The sequence below is a fragment of the Cibotium barometz genome, chromosome 65 (genome assembly GCF_041138505.1).
Source record: "Cibotium barometz isolate CiBa-2024 chromosome 65, ASM4113850v1, whole genome shotgun sequence".
Taxonomy (NCBI): Eukaryota; Viridiplantae; Streptophyta; class Polypodiopsida; order Cyatheales; family Cibotiaceae; genus Cibotium; species Cibotium barometz.
Window position 1 is genome coordinate 3,745,598 of NC_141110.1, and position 22,714 is coordinate 3,768,311.

Below are 22,714 nucleotides of genomic sequence, written 5' to 3' on the forward strand. Positions count from 1 at the left end.
TCATTTTCTTCCCATTCTTGTGTGCAACATCCTCCTCATCTGTGTGACTAATTTAAAACCAAATGAAACTTTTTTAGATTTTTCTCTTAACTATACCAAATGAAACTTTTTTAGATTTTTCTGAACTGAGAGCTTCCCTTCAAGAGCTAAGAATTTAGGTACTAAAACGATGTTACTTCTATTCTTTGGCTATTGCCATTGCATATGTAAGGCTAAAAAAATTATTGGGGTCGTTTACCCAAGCCACACCAACAAATTTAAATGGAATGGTGATTGAAATGCGGGGAAATGATAATTTGATCGAAATGTGAGGCAAGGGACAGCAGTGGAGAGTGGGAACCAGAGTTCATGCAGACAGCGCAGGCGTAGGTGGTTAAAGAGGAGCGAGAGAGAGAGAGAGAGAGAGGAGGTTTTTGTGTGTGTGTGTGTGTGTGTGTGAGAGAGAGAGAGAGAGAGAGAGAGAGAGCGCGAGCGAGCGAGCGTCACATGGCGAGAGATCAGGAGGAGGAGTTCCGGGACGAGATGGAGGAGCGTCTGGTGAACGAGGAGTACAAGATTTGGAAGAAAAACACCCCGTTCCTCTACGACCTCGTCATCACCCACGCCCTCGAGTGGCCCTCACTCACCGTGCAGTGGCTGCCCTCCGCAGCCCTCGACGACATCAACAACACGGAGGAGTCCTCCCTCCACACGCTCCTCCTGGGTACTCACACGTCTGACGATGAGCCCAACTACCTCATGCTCGCCCACGTCCACCTGCCCCTCCAGGACGTTGAGACCGACGCCCGCCACTACCACGACGACACGGCCGACTCTGGTGGCTTTGGTGCTGAATTCGGCAAGGTTAGCACTCTAATCTTCGCTAATCTGACTTGAGATTCGTAGGTGATAAGCATATGATATGGTTAAGTGCCTAGTTTCTCTAGGCACATAACTGCATTTGACTTATTGTCTTATGGGACTGAGCACATGTTTAATGCATCTCGGATGTCGGACGATGCCCATGTGGTCTTATCTCCAACCAAGTTTTTGAACATTAAAGTTTTGCTGACTACCTTGTGGCATGAAGAACTTGGTCATGGTCCAATCAAGCTCAAAGTGACTCATAAGGTTATGATATTAGTGTTGACCCCCCTTCTTGTACTCCTCTTCAACAAGCACATGGTAATGCGTGTGGGTCTTTGAAGCTCAATTAGCTCCCAAAATGCCTCTTCCTCTCCCCTCAATTTGCATTTGGCCCTTGGGAGGTGTCAACTCAGCTCAACATGGCACATGACTTGACTTGTAACATGGGTGCTTGCGAAAGCGTATTTATGAATTGATTGATTGCAATTACACCTAATCAAAGACTTAAAACCCATGCACAAACTGCTGCATCTTCATGCTCAATACACAATAGAGAAATGACCTAATCTACCATGTATCACTAACATGAAATCTATACAATGCTAAATAAAGATACTTCCTGGTAGCACTGTTCGTGAGTTCTCAATGACTCAATGATGATCAATGAATGAATATGGCTATGGCCTAGACTCCTATTTATAGTGTCCAACTCAAACAACCCTAATAATAATGTCCAACTAAGAGTGTTCACACAATAACCCAATAACTTTGTCCACAATGAGCTGTTGTCCACACTGAGCTGCACATTGGGTGCTTGGACAATATTACAATGATCTGGCACCATAGCCCGTACAAACACATGAATCCGGCCGTATACTCGACCTTTGAGTTGGCCTATGCGCAGAAGCATGTCCATGTCACACTTAGGAGAGTGTGCAAGTGACATCCCTTTCTGCTTAACTTGGAGCATGGCTGCAACTGATGCTCCACCACTCCACCCCGGTCGCTTGGCTACGGTACCTGCGTCTCCAAAGATGTCTCCGACACTTCCTCCTCGGGAATTGTGGGCATTGGAACTGCCCCTTTGCCTTTAGATGCTTAGTTAACATGGTAGATACCAGTGTTGAATTGCCCATCTCATCATCCTCAATGGATTTGGAGAGAAAAGTCAGAAGTTCACTTGGTGACTCCTCTTTGCCGTGGGAAATTGGAATGGACTCTGGGATGGGTTGTCCTCCATTTGTCTAGATCACCTCCAAGTCTGGTAGTGTCTGTTCGTTGGGCTCATCCTCCAGAATCTGCTCCTTTCTTGGGGACTTTGTCATTGATACCACGTCCTCTTGAAAGCTTTTCGGCATCCTTGAACATTCCCTCATGTTCAGCTTCATCTATGGACGGACTTACCACTATATGTGTTGCCTTTCTTGCTTGGATCTCTTGTCGGCAACTTGCGAATCTCCACGCCCTTATGAGAGAAAAAATTGTAGCCTTTCTGCTGTCAAAAACCGGATGCTCTTGATATCAATGTAATATGGGTGCTTGTAGAAGCATATTTATGAAGTGATTGATTGCCTAATTAGAGACTTAAATCCATGCACAAACTGCTGCTTCTTCATGCTCAATACAAAATAGAGAGATGACCTAATCTACCATGTATTACTTGGCAATGGCCTAAACTCCTATTTATAGTGTCTAATGTTGATGAGTTGGCTACCAATTCTACCAACCCTAATAATAAGGTATTAGAAATGCTAGGTATGATACCTACAGTACGTGTTCAATACGCGTACGGAAAGTACTGATAAGGTAAGGTACGTTAAGTCTGCCACTCTTTTTTTAGTTTGAATAGTACTAAGTAGGAAGTATGTTGCAAACAATTGTGTGCAGCAGTATCAGAAAGCATATGAGATGCATGCATAGGGCATAGGGGCCGCCTAATGAGGTCTAGGACAAACAGGAACAACTGGCATTTTGTATGTTGTACGGAACATCTGGACGGTAGGTTCACAAAGTACCGAATGGAACATGAGTTTGAGTTTGAGTACGAGTATGGAAAGCAACGATGATATGTACGCATCAGCCCCCATAGCCTGTGAAAAACACTCTTGCAGCGTAAATAGGATGCAGGAAGTCCTGTGCTTTTATGCTTTATATAAGTGTGTGGTTCCATTTTGTGATTGCCTTCACGTGTGTGTCTGTCTGCCTGATAAAAGATACAGGCACAGAGAGTCATCTGTGCTTCCATGCCTCAATATATGTATGAGAAGTGGCATGTGTTTAATATAGTGGTATGTGTTTTATGTTTTGAATCAATCGATGATATTATGAATTTAGTTCTAGCTTTGTTTCTTTCTGGCTTTCCACCTGTCTTCAATAAGAGCCTTATGTTATCAGTTCTTTCTTTTTTCAGGTCCAAATCATCCAGCAGATCAATCATGAAGGTGAAGTCAACCGGGCTCGCTATATGCCCCAGAATCCAGTTATCATTGCAACAAAAACAGTCAGTGCAGAGGTTTATGTTTTTGACTACACCAAACATCCATCCAAACCGTCCCATGAAGGGCATTGCTTACCGGATTTGAGGTTGCGAGGCCACAAAAAAGAAGGCTATGGATTGTCATGGAGTACACTCAAAGAGGGATTCCTGCTAAGTGGGTCTGATGATGCACAAATTTGTTTATGGGATATAAGCAGTTCACTGAGGAGCAACGAAGTTGTAGAAGCCAAACAGATTTTCCAGGTCATATGTCTATGCTTTCTTGTTTTCCCATTGCTATGACGATTGTGATAAGAGCTAGTTGCTTGTAACATCTCAATGCCGGAGTACAGAAATCACTCTCATATACTCAAAGAGGATGGCATGAAATCATTTTTTATTGCTCATTGAGGAGAAACCTATGCCGCAATACCCTTGCATTATAACATCTTACATGACTACAAAGGAGATCGATGAAGTATACCTTTGTTTGAAGCTATGGGATATTTTTTTATAGCCTGTAATCCAGGTGATGGCAAGCCTAGTGGCAATTTGCTGAACACAACCCAGGCTGGCCATGACATTTCCCTCCGTATGGGGCCTAGCCTGGAGCAGGATGGCTATGTTTTCGAGCATGCTATGATGTAAAGATAGTCTTGTGCTGGTGCTACTCATCCTTTGTGTTTCTTATCCTCTCATTGTTCCCTGCTTTTTTCGGTGCATTGACAAATGCAATAGTCTTAGCTAACCTAATCGAATGCAACTGGTGCAGGCCCATTCTGGTGTAGTTGAAGATGTGGCATGGCACTTGAGTCATGAGTACTTGTTTGGATCAGTTGGAGATGATAGGCAATTGTTTATCTGGGATCTCCGAACGTCAAGTGTTGAAAAGCCGTTGCATGCTGTTGAAGCCCATCAAGCAGAGGTAACAGTGGTTTCTTATCTTCCAAGAGAAAAAATTATTGCTGGTATTTACAGTCAATTGTGATGGCCTGCTGTCTTCATTATGTTAGTTAATTTCCTCAGCTTGATCTTGCCAGGTGAATTGTCTAGCATTCAATCCTTTCAATGAATGGGTGCTTGCGACTGGATCGGCAGACAGGACTGTGGCTTTGTATGATCTACGGAAGCTCTCAAAACCGTTGCACTCGTTTGTTAACCACACGTATGTACCTCTTCTTCTTGATTTCAAACTCACGTTTCCATGCAATCATGTTCATTCATTCGAAAGGGCAGCACACTTGATTCCACATTGAGCAGATCACCATTTCTTAACTGATGGTCGTAGAATTAGGTCCTATGATTGTGTCAAAGAAAAAGCTTTCACACTTAGACAATTTACCTTCTAAACGACTTAAGTTAATTTAACTGTTATGTATTTCTCTATCAAAAAAAGGGACCCCCCTATTGTTTTGCTTTTTCTATATATTATATTTAAAAAACAATAAAACAATAAAAGCTCCTGTTTCGCTTCTTATTTCCTTTTTTCTTTTTTTCTTTTTATTATTCCTTTTAAAACAAATCAAACATTGTCTCAGGCACCCAACCAAAGGCCTAATAAATGCTTGGGATAGATGTACATGATTATAGTTTGCAAGTACGCTACATGTGCACAAAGTCTCTGACATTGACTTGACCCTAGACCTAGATGGTGCCTGGTGACTTGTCCCTGGACAAGGGCTGAAAATGCACATTGCTCATCCCAAAAGGAGTCCTGAATGTATTGATTAGCCTGAATGCCTACGTGGTACCCTAGTACAAGAGGGGTGCATGTGAAATCCCCTCGTGCTTAACTTGATAGCAAGAGTTGCATTGCCTCCATCTGCAGCAATGGCGGGTGTTCCTTGAAGAAATCCTCATCCAACCTCATGGCTTCATGGGTTCCTCAGTCCTTGAACTATGTCATAAACTGATGCTTCTTGTGTCCGGTTCTGTGTTTGAATCGGTGCAAGATCATTTTGTTTTGCTTCTAGGACATCTGCCACATCAATGACATCAGACTACGGCTCATTTGGTACTTCCAATGTCACAGGCGGAAGGTTTGTGAGTCTCCTAAACACCATCTTGGAACATGCGTGATACAAAACGCATACAGAAGATAGAGAAGAGAGAGAGAGAGAGAGAGATAGCTGAGTATTCAGTATATTCATACTGTACAAAAAGGTGTACAGGTCTTGGCCAGCCCATGGCTGCCCCATCAAAAGGTAGAATTACCTAATCTGATTCCTATTTTATGACTCAGCTCCTTGGGAACTGAATGAATCACAAGAACTCAGCCAAATGCTATTTATAGCCAAGAAAAACCCATCTGGACTGGCCGACCTGCTGTTGGCCAGGTCCTCGGACAAACCACCAATAAATGCTGCAGCTAACAGAGAATATTCCTTCATGCGCTGGCCGACAGCCTCCTGTGTTCCTCCAGTGTCTTCCCTGACCACACCTAGCTGCTGCAGTTCAGGTGACAGGTCCAAAACTGGTTCTAATCTTGTTCTTTATCTTGCTGCCCTTCAAGGAATTAGCTCTGGGATTAGCCTGCACATGTCTTGCACATGACATCCGAAGGAGGAGGTCCCATATACTGTAGAAGACATCTGACGTGAAATACTAGATGCATAGTCCAACTAGGTGGTAGCTTGAGTCTCATGGTGGTGATGTTGATCTTCTTTTTCATGTTGACAACTTAGGGGATCGCTTGCTTGAGCCATTGCTTCTTTTTTCTTGAATAGATCCAATCCCTGATGTTCTTCCAGTGCTTGTTCGCTTGCCTTCTGGAGGCTTCTTTTGCTTTAGCCAACTGCAACTTGATAGACTCCATGATCTCTTTGTAAGACTTGGCTAGCTTGTTGGCCTTGGGAATCTTAGTTAGCAAAGAATGAAAAGTCCCCCCCGAATGTTACCTCTAAGTTGTCCGTCCAATGGACGACGAAAGGGAATCATTCAGCTTGAACTGAAGGCAAAAATTTCTTTCACTTACCTTGACATAGCATTTGGGGAGGTCGAAAGCCGATTAGTTATAAATCTCTGTTTTTCTGTTTGTCTGTGGTGAAATGCACTTGAAAATTGCAATTCAATACCTCTTGAAATGTGAAGTACATATAGCATCCCTATCCGAAAAAATAGTCCTAGACAAGCCATGAATAGGATATAAATGCCGAATTAATAGTCGGGTGATATCTTCGGCAATCACATACCCTTCCAAGGAATCAACATAACAAACTTACTAAACCTGTCTATGATAGTCAAGCAAGTTGTATTCCTACTTCTTGCACTAGGATAGAAGATTGTGACACACCTCACCTATAGTATAGGTCAGGGCACGTGGTGTGACCAAGAGCGGCCTATGCCACGTGGCAAGCCGCTTGACACATGGCAAGTTGAGCCCAATGGTGATTGAACAGGTTGACCGGCAATGAGAGTCTACAGAGCGTCTTTAGAGTTTAGGCTGGTCAAGGAGATCTTAGGTAGTAGGTGGGTTGAGAACTGATGTCTTCATTCAAGCTCATCTTTTGTACTTGAAGTATAGTTGAAATACTTCTTTCTTGTACATAATACAAACAGTAGTTTAGGACTCATGTGCATGTGTGTGCTGTATGTGTGATTCCGTTGCACTCTTTTCTATCTTTGAGAACCCTAGCACATATGCTCAAATGTTCTATAGCTGGTATCAAAGCCTAGTGAACTTGATTTTTTTTTTCTTTTCTGGCGCGTGTGTGTGGGTTGACTGCTTGGATAGGGTAGGATCCCTAGGTTCCAATAGTGCGCAAGTTCGTGTTTGGTAAAAGTCACACTTTGGGTTCTTTTTTTGGTGTAATTGTGCCCTCCTATATCCCACCTGGAGCCCCTAGGGTCTAGGAGTGCACAAGTGTAGGTTTGGGAAAACTCATTTATTTTGGTTCTTTCTGGTGGATAGGTGCCCCCCATATCCCACTCACCCTTCCTCAGTGCGAAGGGTTGCAATCCTCACTATCATTCTTTATCCTTGTGTTCATGCTACTTGTCACGGATTCACATAGCTTCGATTTGCTTCTTAGCAGGAAGGTGTCCATGGAGGAACATAAAATTCATTGAGTCCTCTCCACTGGATTCTCTGAACAGTTCCTTCACCGCCTCGATGTTGGGGAACTACGTATTTGCTGAGTTCTTCTTCCATGCCTTGTGAGAGGAAAGACCTGAGTTAGTGAAGCTTTTGAAACCTCCCAAGTTCAATGGGAAGGTGGACGGAGAAGTTGTAGCCAATTTGTTTCGCGAGATGGCTGCCGCATTGGCACATTGGCGGCAGCAGGTGGTTTGACATTTTTCAGATCCATTTGGTGCATACACCTTTGAGAGGGGGTTAGTCCATGTTCACAATTGGCACTACTCATAGCATATATGCCAATAAATCTCCCCTGCAGTGGCAATGTGAACCTGTACAAGGTCGGCAGCAAATCACTCTCTATAGGAGAGTAAGCCTAAAGCTTTGCAGAATGCTTCAAACTTCTCTTGAGGCAGTGCCTTCGTGAACAGATCTGCAATATTGTTCTGTGTAGAGCAGTAAGATAACAAGATCTCTCCTCCCTCCGTGACATAATGATAATGAATCTCTATGTACTTTAGTATATGCATGAAACACTGGGTTTCATGCCACGGCTATAGCACTCTCACTGTCAGTGAGTATGGTGGTGGGTGTTTGCTGACACTCATGAAGATCAGCCCATCAATCTCCTCAGCCATACACAATCCACTGTGACTGTAAAGGTTGCCCTGTCCTCAGCCTCCCAGGTAGATGTGGCAACAGTGGGTTGCTTTTTTCTCAACCATGATATGCATGAATGCCCCAAAAAGAAACAATTCCCGCTGGTGGATTGCTGTGTATGTAACTGTAAGCATGTAACTGCAAGCTCCCCCCCCGGGATATACCAAAGCAAGATCGAGGGAGCTCTGAAGATAGCGGAAGATCTGCTTCCCTGCTTGCCAATGCTTTGTACCTAGGCTAAGCATGAATTTGCTTCACTGGGAAACCCTAAACTGAATATCCGGGCGTGTGTTGCATAAATATATGAGACAACCACTGCTCGGCTGTAAACACTCATATCAAAAGGCTCTCCAACATCACACATGCTCAATTTGAGCCCTGGCTCCATCGGAGTAGAGATGGGCTTACAATCTTGAAACCCAAATTTGTGCATCAGCTTTTGAATGTACTTTGTTTGCTATATATAAATCCCAATATCTATCTGCACAAATTATATGCATGAATTGTCTTCACTGCTTGCCAATGCTTTGTACCTGGGTTGTGCATAAACTTGCTACACTGGGAAACCCCAAACTGAACATTTGGGCGTGTGTTGCATAAGTATATGAGGCAGCCCATTGCTGTAAACACTCATATCAAAAGGCTCTCCAACATCATACATGCTCAATTTGAGCCCTAGCTCCATTGGAGTAGAGATGGGCTTACAATCTTGAAACTGAAATTTGTGCAACAGCTTTTGAATGTACTTTGTTTGCTGTACATAAATCCCAACATCTGTTTGCACAAATTGTATATCCAAATAATAATGCAACAATCCCAAATCTGTCATCTCAAATGACATTTGCAATTCAACTTTGAATGCCGAAATTTTATATCATTCCCAATTAGCAAAATGTCATCCACATAAAGAATGAGCATAATCAAAGTGCCACGATCCTCTTTCACATAGAGGATGCTCTCTGTTGGACTATTGCAAAAACCTTGCGTGGTCAAATAAGTATGTATCTTCTGATACCAAGCTCGGTGAACTTGTTTGAGACCATAAAGTGCTTTTCGAAGCTTCCATACTTTGTTTCTACAAATCCCCATCGAGAAAAGCTAACTTTCAGAAAACACGTCGTCTCTGCGGGCAAAAATCCTTTGTGTGGAAGAATTAAAGATGGAAGGCCCGAAAGGTGTCTGCGAATGGCAACCGAATCTCGGGTTTGGGCTTCTTGTGTTCTGTAAGCCTACTCTACGTCTGCTGCCACTGCTGTAACCTACAAATATACACTTAAGTGCTTTGTCATCAAGCTTACCTCGCAATTACTGAGCTACTTGTTGGGTAGGAGGGAAGCTAGCCTGCACACACACACACACCCACACAACCTCAAGCACAGAGAAACGTGAGAGTGCTGGAAAAGATGTACTCAATAATGATATGAAATGAAAGTACAAGTGAGTACTAAAAGGCCTAGGGCAAAGTGTCCAACACACATAAGTGTGTTCACACGGGGAAAAAACCTGTGTCCAGTCACAGGGAAAAAGTGCCCGTGAGTAATCTGGGTTCACACTTGAACTAGCCGGGAGTGGACATGACCAACAAACCCCCCTCAAGCGAATGGTGTGAACGGGTAGCAGCAGGGTGATAAAGCTGTGAATGCTACCTTGCACTATGCTCCACAGTAAGAGTGAACTGCAGTGCCAATGGAAAAAACAAGCACTATATGACGGGGAAAAGGAGAATCCCCAATGTCATAGTGCTAATGTTAGAGCACAGTAGTACATAAATGCATCACCAGAAACGCATGGCAAAGATCATGTGGACATCAACTGCATCAAATCAAGAGGCATCACATAATACCCCCCTGAAGGCAAGCATCCAAATGCCAAGCTGAACTGCATGTAATCCACATCAATGCTCTGTAACTGCACCAGTGATAAGCATAATAAGAGGTAGTAGATATACGCATGTGTAAAGGCAACAGGATCCAGAAGTCATGCCTGTGAGACATGCAATGTAAGTTGCAAAAGTGAAACTCATCAATGGAGGATCCGATGAGGAAAAATCAGCAATGGGAAAAGCTGAAAATGGGGAGAAAAAATGAGGGCTCGAAGTGAACATCAGCCAATGCTATGAGAGGATAGGTAAACTCTCCGCGATGCCATGATTAGTGGCATGTATGGCAAGTGTAAAGATGCATAATCCCACAATGAATAATATACATGTGACATGTCAAAACCATGAGAGCAAGCCAACACTGGCCAAGTGTGAAAAAGGCACTCCCAGTAAACATCACATTTGAGAAAGTGACAATGTCAACACTGTAGAAACAGTCCCGTTGCAAGGGAAAACAGCATAAAAGGCATCTCCAGTAGACATCACATGAGAGAAAGCGTCTAGCATAGACCAACATAAGGGTCAACAAGCATACGTGACCATGAGGCATCACCAACTACATGTGGGCAAGTAAAATCCCCCCCTGAAATGCATCTGCCAGACAATGCATACCATGGAGTACAGACTACAGAGCATAGTCATCAAAAGCAACGGCATCAAAAGACATCTCTGTAGGCGATGAAGATGTAAGGGTCAACGCTTACACATGTGTAGCCAAATTGGCCTGATCTGCACCTGTGGAAGAAGATGCTAGCTTCTTCTTTTTTTCACTCTCAATACGCTTCCTGCATTCCTCTATGGTGTGCCCTATTTTCCTGCAATAGTTACAACGCTTTTTCTTTTCAGGCTTGTCCTCTGTCTTGGGAGGATCCGATGGGCTAGGTTTAGTAGGCCCAGATCTATTCCCACGAAAGGGAGCAGCCATTGCTGACTCAACAGACATCATGTTGTTCCTGTTGAAACAAGATTGCTCTTCACTGAGCAAGAGAGTCACAAGGTTGTCAAAAGTGATCGCATTAGGTGCATTGCCAACCAACAACCGCAAAGTGGTGCCAAATGTCTGATAAGAGTCAGGCAAGTTACGCAAAACTGTTTGAACAAGATAGCTATCTGTCAAGACCTCATCAATGTTAATGAGCTGCTCTCGTAGGTCCTTCACATGCGTAAGGTATTGATCGATAGAGTCACCTTCAAGCATGCGGTCAGTCTCAAGCTTGCCCCGAAGGTAAGCTACACGAGCCTCATTGCGACCTGAATACAATGCCGCCAAGGTATCCCAAGCACCCTTTGCAGTGGTGCAAGAACGAATGTGCGGAATGATATGCTTGCGGCACGAGAGAGCAATCAATGCATGGGCGTGAGCATCCCTAGCATCCCAAGTACGTTGCTGCTGAGTAGGAGTAAAATGCCATGGACATTCTCAGATGCTAGTCTAGAAGAGGCAGCCAGAAAAAGAGTATAAGAACCAGAAGTTGGAGCACAAGGTGCAGTAGGTTGGACTTGAAGCAAGACTTGGAGAAGAACCAAAAGATGCTGTCGGCTGAGACAAGTGCTGTTAGCTGCAAGGAGGGCAACGTCGGCTGAACCATATGAGGCGGCTGCAGGCGCATCAAGGATATGGAATTTTTTCCAGTCGGCTGGTCGGCCAATTCTCCATGAAGTCCAAGAGACTATAAATAGGCATGAAAGCTCCTCATTGTATTCATTCATTCCTTTATGGGATGGGTCCTTAGAGTAGGACTAGATTTTGGTGTTTATCACCTTTTGTATGAGGCAGCCTAGGGTTGTAGAAAAGTACCTTTTTGTACTATATGAAATATATTGAATTTCCAGCATTTCTCTCTCTCTCTCTCTACTCTCCCTTCTGTTTGCGTTTTTGCATCAGCATGTTCTCAGTGGTGTTTAGGGCTGAAAGAAGACTCCTAGAGCTTCCACGTGCTACATTGGTATCAGAGCATCAGGCTCAGCAAGGCTAAACACTGATTCAGTCCCATATGATGGTGTACAGGTCCAAGGTACAAGAAAGTACACGGATACGAAGCCCAAGGCAAGGAACATAGGAACCAGAAGAGCTCCCAGGAGGTTTGTTGGTGGTGTTCCACAAAGCTAGAGGGGATGGCAGTCCTGTGAGCCAAATAGGTTCTCGGGCAACGGTCCCAGGGGAGGATTATCCTCCAAGGGGTGATGTGAGAGTGCCAGACTCATTTCTCAGGAATGAAAACCAAGACAATGTTCAGAGTCAGGGCAGGAATGGATTGGGGACTGGAGGGAACAGATGCATAGATATTATTCAGAGTCAGAGTGGTTTTGGAGAACAGGCCAGGTTTTTAGTGAAAAGGGTTGCCAGAGTTGGATGGATGACAGAGGGACTCCTGGAATAGAGTGGGATGATGACAGTCATCCAAGAATAGGTTGGAATCCCATCATCAAGTTTAGCAGAGGGGGATGTCATGTGCATAAAATGCCATGGACATTCTCAGATGCTAGTCCAGAAGAGGCAGCCAGAAAAAGAGTATAAGTACCAGAAGTTGGAGCACAAGGTGTAGTAGGTTGGACTTGAAGCAAGACTTGAAGAAGAACTAGAAGATGCTGTCGGTTGAGACAAGTGCTGTCGGCTACAAGGAGGGCAACGTCGGTTGAACCAGATGAGGCGGCTGCAGGCGCATCAAGGATATGGAATTTTGTCCCGCCGATTGTTGGTCGGCCAGTTCTCCATGAAGTCCAAGAGACTATAAATAGGCATGAAAGCTCCTCATTGTATTCATTCATTACTTTATGGAATGGGTCCTTAGGGTCCTTAGAGTAGGACTAGATTTTGGTGTTTATCACCTTTTGTATGAGGCAGCCTAGGGTTGTAGAAAAGTACCTTTTTGTACTATATGAAATATACTGAATTTCCAACATTTCTCTCTGTCTCTCTACTCTACCTTCTGTCTGCGTTTTTGCATTAGCATGTTCTCAGTGGTGTTTAGGGCTTAAAGAAGACTCCCAGAGCTTCCGCGTGTTACACCTAGCATCCCAAGTAGGTTGCTGTTGAGTAGGAGGAAGACGAGGAGGTGGACCTGCATGAAGGTGAGCGGGAATCACTTCACCTTCTGCTGGAGCAGGTGCAAGAGGACGCTCCTCAGTGCCATCCACATACAGCCATACATTTTTGGCAACCAAAACATGACGCATCATGTAAGCCCACATAGGGTAGTTGTCCCCATTGAGCTTGTCCTCTTGAGATAGCATTCCAAAGAGGTCATTATTACTGTTGGCCATGATAGCACAACAAATCTGTCACAAGTCACCTAGAGTAGGCAATGCCGAGCAAAACCGTAAGAATGCGGGAGATAAATAACAGGATAACCAATGGACTGAAAGGGAACTCCTTCACCACGAGAAATACATATGCATGTCCCAAATCTGCAAGTGTACTGCACGATGATGCAAATCTGTCAAAGTGTCCACAATGGCATACATATACTGCAGCAAACCACAAATGTATACATGTGCCGTGAATAACACAATCAGCTGACACCTGTAAGAGCTGCAAGTGCGCAAATCCTGTAAATCTGCTAATGTGATTGTCACCTGTACCAAATGCTGTAATGCCCAAAAATTGGGGGAAATGCCCCAATGCCAACCAAATGTGCCTATAATACCCAGAAAATTGGGGGAAATGCCCCAATGCCCACCAAATGTGCCTGTAATATCCAAAAATTTGGGGGAAATGCCCCAATGCCAACCAAATGTGCCTGTAATACCCAAAAATTTGGGGAAATGCCCGAATGCCAACCAAATGTGCTTGTAATACCCAAAAATTTGGGAGAAATGCTCTAATGCCACCCAAATGTGCCTGTAATACCCAAAATTGCCTGCAAATAGTGCCACTTTCTGCTAAATCTCCAAATTTCTAGTGCAATCATGCACCAAATCTGCTGAAATCAATGCCAATGTGTGCCAATGTTGCAATTGCAGGCTCCATGGTGAAAAGCCCCAAAATTAATGCAACTAATTTGCTAATTTTTAGCAATTTTAGGTCAAAATTTGCAAATTTCACAAACCTGAAATCTATAAGGGATTTGGAGTTGCAGTTGGGCAGCAGCAATAGGCAAGTAGTATACAGATCTGAGGGCAGGACATGGAGATCTGACAGATCTGAGGCAGCTGCTGTGTAAGATCGTACGGCGGCACAGGTACGGTCGTACGACGACTGGGCGCAGTACAAGGCGTAGGTACAAGGCAGGGCGTCGTACGACGGCGCAGATCTGAGGACAGGCGGCGTAGATCTAATCGCTACAGTCGACGGCAACGCACAGGGGCGACGGTGGCGGTACAGCACGACGACAACGGCAGTACAGTACGGTGGCAACGGTACAATACGGCGTACGGACAGAGGATGGCGGTTGAGGGCGGCGGTAGGGTGGCTGAAGGCAAAACCCTAACCCTAACCTAATGCAGCAAAACCCTAATGCCCTGAAGTGTGCAATAGGCTCAAGCTCTGAAGGGTAGCAAGGGGCAAACTCTAATGCTAACGCTAACCAAGCTCTGATACCAATGTTGGGTAGGAGGGAAGCTAGCTTGCACACACACACACACAACCTCAAGCACAAAGAAACGTGAGTGCTGGAAAAGATGTACTCAATAATGATATGAAATGAAAGTACAAGTGAGTACTAAAAGGCCTAGGGCAAAGTGCCAACACACAAGTGTGTTCACATGGGGAAAAAACCTGTGTCCAGTCACAGGGAAAAAGTGCCCGTGAGTAAGCTGGGTTCACACCTGAACTAGCCGGGAGTGGACATGACCAACAATACTTGTGCATAAGCTATACATCCAAAAACTCTAAAGTGATCAACTTTAGGTTTCCTTTCGTGCTAAGTCTCATATGGCGTTATGGTTTTGAATGCTTTGGTAGGACATCTATTCAACACGTGTTAGCACACACATGATTGCCTCCATCCAGAATTTGTGAGGCAAGCCTTTGCCTTTAACCATGCATCTAACCATTTCCATCAATAACCTGTTCTTTCTCTCAGCAACACCATTTTGTTGAGGAGAATATGGCATCGTGCATTGATGCTTTATGCCCTTTTTTGCCATAAAAGCTTTGAAATCAATGGTATGTACCCCCCCCCCCCCCCCCCCCCCCCCCGATCTGGATCTGTACAGAGGGTTTGCACTTTGCAACCTGCTTGATTTTCAGTCTGTGCCACAAAATGTTGAAAACATGCAAATACATCATATTTTGGTTTCAAGGGATGCACCCAAGCAAATATGGAGAGTCATTACAAAGTATAGATGTGCTTTCCGATAGACGGTGTCTGCATAGGACCACACACATTACTATGCACAAGCTGTAATTTTCGGACAGCCCTTGTTGATCCATCTCTTAGGAATGCATTTTTGTGCATCTTACCCAATATGCACCCTTCACATACATGATTTGGTGGCAGTTCTACATGAGGCATGTCTTGCACCATTTGATGCCTTTGCAATAGCAACAAACTGCCATAATTCACATGCCCAAACTTGGCATGCCACAATTATGCTTCTTGTATGGCAGGTGTAAGAGTGGTAACCATATGAGCATCATGCTCTCTCCTATCAAACTTGTCAAGCTGATATAACCCATGGTACAATGTGCCAGAAGTGACCAATGCATCTATCGTCCTCGAAGCTCATTGCTTATCCTCTTTTAGCAAAAGAGGAGATGGACAGCAAGTTCTTAATCCCTGGCACATACAATACATCTATAAGACATAAGTTTGCACCATCTGCTGTTGTGAGGATCACCTCACCAACACCCTGAACTGGATAAGAAGAATTGTTTGCACATGTTACCCGTTTGCCTTCAGGGGCAGCCATAAGCTTTTTAAACAAATTCCTTTGTGAGATAATGTGTTTAGAAGCACCACTGTCAAAGTACCGTGTGTCGTGTCTTTCATTGACACTAAGAGATATATGCACGTTCCTAAAAGGTAAATTTGGGCATGTTCCTGGATTCATCTAGGTATATAATTCAGCCGTATTAGCGGACATGCAGATTTCACATTGTGAAGTTTTCGTTTGAGTTGCGGCCAGTTGATATTGTGCTTATTTTTTCTATCTTTAGTAGTGCATTTTCCCTATCTATTTGCTACTTCCCTTAATGCTAGGCTTCATTATGGCTGCTGAGTCTGCCCTGCATCTCTGGAGGTTTGATAGACACTCAGTACGAAGGGCTTTGTGTGAATATATGCTCGTGTGTGTGTGTGTGTGTGTGTGTGTGTGTGTGTGTGTGTGTGTGTGTGGAGTGCGTGTGTGAGCATATCTTGATACAGAGATCTACACCCACTATTGGGCATTGATGATGTTAGTGGGGATGTCATAGTATCTAGTCCGTACTATGCATAATGGAGTTGATCGTTATATAGTCTTGTGGGTTGACTACCATGAGTATATAACATGTACGTTCCTAAAAGGTGAATTAGTGACATTTGCCCTTTTTCTTGGGCTTGCCTGCATCATTTTAAACCTTTTGTGAAGGCTGTCCCAAAGCAGCCTTTGGTTGAAAATTGCTTTTGGCTTTTTCCTTGCCCTTGCCTTAGGCAACAAAAGCCCCATCACTGCCATGCATAACGGAAGATTTGTTCTTTCGATTTTGCTTCTCTTGTAGTAACAAGCCAACCAACTCTTTAAACAAGATTGGTTCTAGGTTTCCCCGCATAGATAAAGTGAGCGACGTGTGGAAGTTCAAATAAGTTTCTGACAATGATAATGAGTGTCTTGGAAACCAGCTCCTTTTCAGAAATGACCTCATCAATATTGAGCAACTGATTTCGAAGATCCTGGATCTTCGTAAGATGATTAGCCATACTATCATCATCATTTATGTCCAAGTTCTCAAGTTCTTTCTTGAGATATGCAACCCTGGCCTCATTCTTTGCCTGATACATGGTTTCAAGTACATCCCTTGAGGTCCTGCAAGACCGGATATGCGGTATGATTGATTGCTTTACTAACAAAGTAATCAAAGCCATCACTTGGGCATTGTCAGTATCCCATCTCTTCGGCTCCTGTGAGGGAGGAGTAGGTACTGCAACTTGTTGAGCACCACGGCTAGGTGTGTTAGGTGTTATGTTAGTAGGGCGTACATCTTTCATCTGATACATAACCCCGTAAGCCTTTGGCCACAAGAAGGTTTCAGACCATGAAAATCCAAAGGGAGTAGTTATTGTCATCCAATTTGTCCTCTTGGAACAAAACCCCGAATATATCGGTTGTATTCCAAGCCATAATACTGAAATCTCTTTACCAAGAGATATGCAAACACGTGCAACCAAATATGCTGTAAGAAGCACCTGCAAGCAAAAAGCCAACGCACTAGAGTGCAATGCTAGGCAACCACAAGGTCCTGTGCAAATGTTTTGCCCCAAATACAAGGCTGCAAATAAAGTTTGTAGTGTCTTGACAACACATGCAATGCAAATCCTTGCACAAATTTGCAAACAAGGCTTGCAATGTAAAAAAGCCCCAAATTTATGTGCACCGATGGGCTATTTTATTTGTCAAATGTCAATTGTACATACATCACAAAAGCCCCAAAAATCTGTGTACCAATGAGCTTTAATTTTGTGATTAAGCACTAATTTTAGGAAAGCCCCAAATTTGTTTGTCTCGTGTTGTAATTGCAATTGTGTAATAAAGCATCAATTTTTGAAAAATCCCCAAAAAGAAAAATTTGAACCCTGTCCCAAATCTTTCCTTGTACTATTGACGGTACTTGTAGGTTTGCAATGAAGCATGCAAATCACAAAAACCCCAAGAGTGGCACCAAGAAACAAGTACCTGGAAGCCTTGTAGCATGGTAGATTTGTTGCCTTGCACACTACACAGGTGGTCGCCTTGCAGGTGATGCAATGGAGCAAGATGGCGACATTCGAGGACGGCAATGAAGCACAAAGACATCAACGAGGCAGCTTCGGCTAGCGAGCAATAGGTGGCGGCGATGGCGACTACAGAGGGGTAGCAACGACAACTTGCAGAGGGGTGGCAACGTTGACTGTGGCTAGACGGCAATGGTGACTTTCTGGGTGGAATTGGTGATGGCGACAGACGGGTTCAAAAATTCTCGAAAATCCATTGAATGCCACGTAGGGCACAAATTGGGCGGAGGGCCACCCACTGTGCTGCGAGCACTGCTGACTGGCGGGTGGCAGTGGTCCTCTACGCACTAGTGCTGCCGCTTGCGAAGGTGAAGACAGGAGGAGAGCAGTAGGCCTGGCGGCAGACAGGAGGCGGATGCAGCTGTCGGAGACAAGGTAGTTGGACGAACGGATTGTGGAGTTGACGGAGTTGGGGCGCCGGAAGGAAACTGCGCGTGTAGTCGGAGACAAACGTGCAGTTGCGTCGGATAGACAGTGCTAGCTTGCGTGGCAGGGAGAAGTGGCTTTGATACCACTATTGGTTCTAGCTGAACTAGGGTTTTGGGCCTTGGCACAACCACCCACACACAGAGAGAAGTAGGCACACACAAGATGATGAGATGCAAAGAGATGATTGCATTGGAATGAGTGGAGTTGGAGAGTCAACTCCATAATATCAAAATACAATAAAAGTGGTGGTGTCCTTTCACACCAGATATCCAAGGGGAAAAACCCAAAGGGAGAAAAGTGGCCTTGGTTAGTCCATGTTCACATGTGGCACTACTCATAGCATATATGCCAATAATAAACACCCTTAGCCATCATGTAGACCCAGTTGGCAACCATCTCTATGGAGTGAGCAGCAGTGGGTAACAGTTGGCCAGCAACCTCACGACTTGTTGAGTAGGGTCTGAAGTGAGTCGGCCAGCAGCCAGAGACATCATGACTAATTATAGCATTTAATGCTACTTATCTCAGTGGTGGCAGTAATTAAAACAAGCCGACAGCCTTTATGCCAGCTGACTTGCTTCCTATGGGCATAAAAAGGCTAGCCATTCCTAGTCCATAAATCATCAGAAACAAATTAGAGTTCTCAAGCAAAACAGTCAAGCATGTGTGCTTATGCCTCAGTCTTTGCATACTTACAGCATTCTTGTGCTTTCAGCCCAAGGTAAACGAAAAGAGTTCTCAGCACACCAACCCTCAGTCTCGGGCTGGTATATTCTCTTTGAAGATAGCTTCATAGTCGCCTACAAGGTGGTTCCAAACGTAGTGAACGATACGTACAATACGTTTGGAAAATGTGCTGAAAAGATTCCAAACGTAGTGAACGTTGGCCCCGATATATATGCTTATAAACTTTTGAAATATGAAGTTTGAAGATTCATCAATGAACATGGTCCAATGCTGCCTCCCGTAGCTTGGCCAACATGATAAATAACACGAGTGGATGTGCTAGTAAATATTCCTCCACAATATTTGCACTTCCACACGTGTGTGTTGGAGCGACCGACACTTGGGGTGTTGGGTGTGCCTTGCATGATGGTGTGCCTTGCCCATACGGAACTCGGTGCACGAGGCATCTATGGCATGTGCACAAAAAGCAATCAAGAAAATGGAGAAATGTCAAGACGAGTCACGACTCAAGAGTTTTAAAATATATTTCAAAATTCAAGCACAATAAGAATAAAATTTCAGCCTGCGTGTAAGGGTCCGGGGAGGTGCAGCAGAGAGAGCCTTGTGGGGGAGAGAGTCTAGAGAGAGAGAGAGAGAGAGAGAGAGAGAGAGAGAGAGAGAGAGAGAGAGAGAGAGAGAGATTTTATTAACGTCTTCCAAAAGACCGAACTCGGCCTATGAGACAAATCGGAGTACCTGTATGGGGTATCCTCTGTCATCCCAACAAAATGAAAAAGTACTGAACAAAAAAAAAACTGGTGTGCAGGGATGGAGCTCTACTACTAGGAGAAATGCAAAGCTATATGCATGGAGTATACAATCATGATACGCAACCTAGCTAGCTCCATCCTGTACCATACTAGGGGTATAAAATGGTATACATCAGTGAAGGGGGTGTCCACAGCTCCCTGAAGAACATGCCTGGGTGTGCTCTGAAGCGAGCCAGTCGCTCCGCACCCTCTCTGTGAAACTGAGCTCTGATCTCTGTCATCTCTCTCTGGTATAGTCGTGGTGTCCGAAAGCCAGGTGTCCTCTGTCTCCTGCGGGCTCTAAGTGTCTCTGCTCTCTGGAGAGTAATTCCCTGCCGTGTAGGGGCTGGGAGGGGGATGGATCTCTGAAAAAATGCAGTAATCTGTGTCTGTCGCCCCCCCTCTGGAGCTATCTGAGCCTGTAATAATGTCTCTCTGTGTCACTGTATGTCTAGAATGTATCTCCCCAGTATGCGCTGGTCTGCTACCTCAAAGATCTGGCGTAGGGAACGTGGCTCTCTGAATAGAATGGGATATCTCTCTCTGATGGCTGTATATGCTCTGCATCTGCATACATAATGCTCCTCACTCTCCACCTCCTCTCTGCACAATCTGCATACCCTCTCCTCTCGGGGGATCCATGCTGCTCTGCCAGTCTCAATCTCCAATCGGTGTGATGAAACTCTGAGTTGACCAATAGCCACTCGGGAGCCGTGTGGTAAAAAGCCCTCCATGTATCTAGGCCTCTCTATAAATCCATCATCAGTGATACTCATGAAGTGATCTCTGTAGTATAGCATCTTCGGTGGAAGAGGCTGTTTAGGCGATATCCATGTCTCTCGTGTATAGAGCTGCCATAGATCTTGTCTCAATACTCTGTTCCTCTCACTATGAGAGAGACGGATATGTGGTGCATCCCTGTCATACTGGAATGGTGGTAGATGATCCATGTCTAGGCCATGCTGTGAGAACCAATGTGTGACCTGTGCATACCATGATCCTCTGTCTCCTGCCTCAGCCAGCTGTCTAGATGCCTCAAAAGCTCTGTATGACAATCTGTCCTGTGGCATCTCTCTGAATCTGTCTAGCAGGCATATAGTCTGAAATATGGCCTCTACCATCATAGGAGGCGCAGCAAACTCTGCTCGGATAATGTCATGAGGTACTGACGGTTTGCTGTGTATCATGCGTGCCATCACGAGGGCCTGTGGTCTCTCTATCTGTGTCCACCAATGGGTAGCTAGGCCTGGCGCCCATACCGCTGCTCCATACATCAATGCCGGTGTGACTAATGTGTCAAATAGCCACCCCTTCGTCCGGGGCTCCTGAAAATGCGCCTGGTGGCACTGTCTCTCTAGCATAGCCAATGCTGCATATCCCCGTGTTAATCTAGCTTTGGCTGCTGAACCCATGGTGAAGCGTGTGGCTGCTGTAGAGAAGGTAACCCCTAGGTACACGTATGATGTCACCCCCTCCACCTGGCATCCTGCGAGAGTGAATGTCAGCTGACTCCTGCCCTGTCTCGATGTATGAAAGACCATAACCTTGGTTTTCCCAAGATCCCTGCTTCACACCAATGGTGCTAGCAATAGTCTCGGACATACCTCCTGGACATCTGACTCGCCCAAAAACCTGCTCATATAATGCATAGATGCCCCATGTCATATCTGCTGGTATGCCAAGAGACTGCAGGCGCTGAAAGAGCCTCTCTCGTGGTACTGTGTCAAATGCCTTGCGGAAATCCACAAAGCAGCAATAGAGCTTTCTCTTCCTCACTCTGGCCTGATCAATCATACATCTCAAAGTGAATACATGGTCAGTGGTAGAGAAAGCTCTCCTGAAGCCTGCCTGCCCTGATGAGCGTAAACCTGCTCGCTCAGCATATAAGCTAAGCTCTTGCTCCAGCACTGCACCATAGAGTTTGGCCAGCACGTGGCCAACCATAACCGTCCTGTAGTTGCTCGGATCGAGCATATCCCCTGTTTTGTGAATCGGCACAATGGTGTGCATCGTCCACTCCGCAGGCAAACCCTCTCCATGTTAAACAGGTGTGCAAGAAAAGGAGCTAAAGAATCTACTGCATATATGAGATGCTCACCCTGCAGGCCCATATGGTCGGCAGCCCGTCCATGCTGTAGGCGGCTGATAGCTTCCTGTACCATCGAGTGGGTAAAGAAGCTAGCTGTGGTAGGTCGAGGCTCCTGTGGCTGAGGTATAGGTGGCTGCTATGGGGCATGGTATAGGCCCTCTGCATATGTGTACCATGTCTGTGGGTCTGCAATAGGTGTCGGGGTCCGGGGCTCTCTGAAGTGCCGCCATGAGACAGGGCTATCTCTACTCATGAAGAAATGAAAGATCTCTAGCTCCTGTATCTCTGCGAAGGCCCGCCTTTTGCGGCGAGTAAGTCTCCTCATCTCTCTCCTCGACTCCTGCTCTGTGATGGCTCCCAAGGCTCTCTGTATGCGGAGCCGTGAGTATAGGGCTCTGCACTCGTCATCATTCCATCTGTTCTGGGGCATAGTCCCAGGTCTCACAGGCTCTCCTGAGTGTACATGATGTGGGAAGCTCTGTAATGCAGCCGTGTGTAGGAGTGATGCCAGCTGGGCTGTAATGGTATCCATAGGTGCCAGGGGATCCATGAGTAGGAGCCCATCCTCTACTCTGCCAGTGTATATGTCTGCCATGTCATGTGTGAAGTAGATGGTAGTGTGTGGCGTCGGTATGTGGGGGGCTGGTGATACTGGTGATCCGGCTAGTGAAAATGCCAAGTATGTATGATCTGCCCCAGTAGGACGAGGTGGAATGGAGAATGAGGTGACAAGCTGTGATGCCTCCAAAGACCCCATAATGTAGTCTACCACCGTGCCTCCAGTCCGTGTATGACCCCCATGTGGGAAGCATGTCAGCCCTCCTGATCCCGGCCACTGTAGCATCCCGTTATAAATAACGAGACGATGCCTG

General features: G+C 45.2%; 1 protein-coding gene across 1 annotated transcript in view; it reads left to right on the forward strand.

Moving 5' to 3' along the window:
- Positions 1-278: 278 nt before the first annotated feature.
- Positions 279-22,714, forward strand: part of LOC147602846 (histone-binding protein MSI1-like) — a 75,281-nt gene continuing 52,845 nt past the window's right edge. Inside the window, exons 1-4 of the mRNA XM_086797311.1 lie at positions 279-843; positions 3,257-3,586; positions 4,095-4,247; positions 4,363-4,487. Coding sequence (XP_086653437.1) covers positions 487-843; positions 3,257-3,586; positions 4,095-4,247; positions 4,363-4,487 — 965 coding nt within the window. The 5' untranslated portion in view covers positions 279-486. The remainder of the gene's footprint in view (positions 844-3,256; positions 3,587-4,094; positions 4,248-4,362; positions 4,488-22,714) is intronic.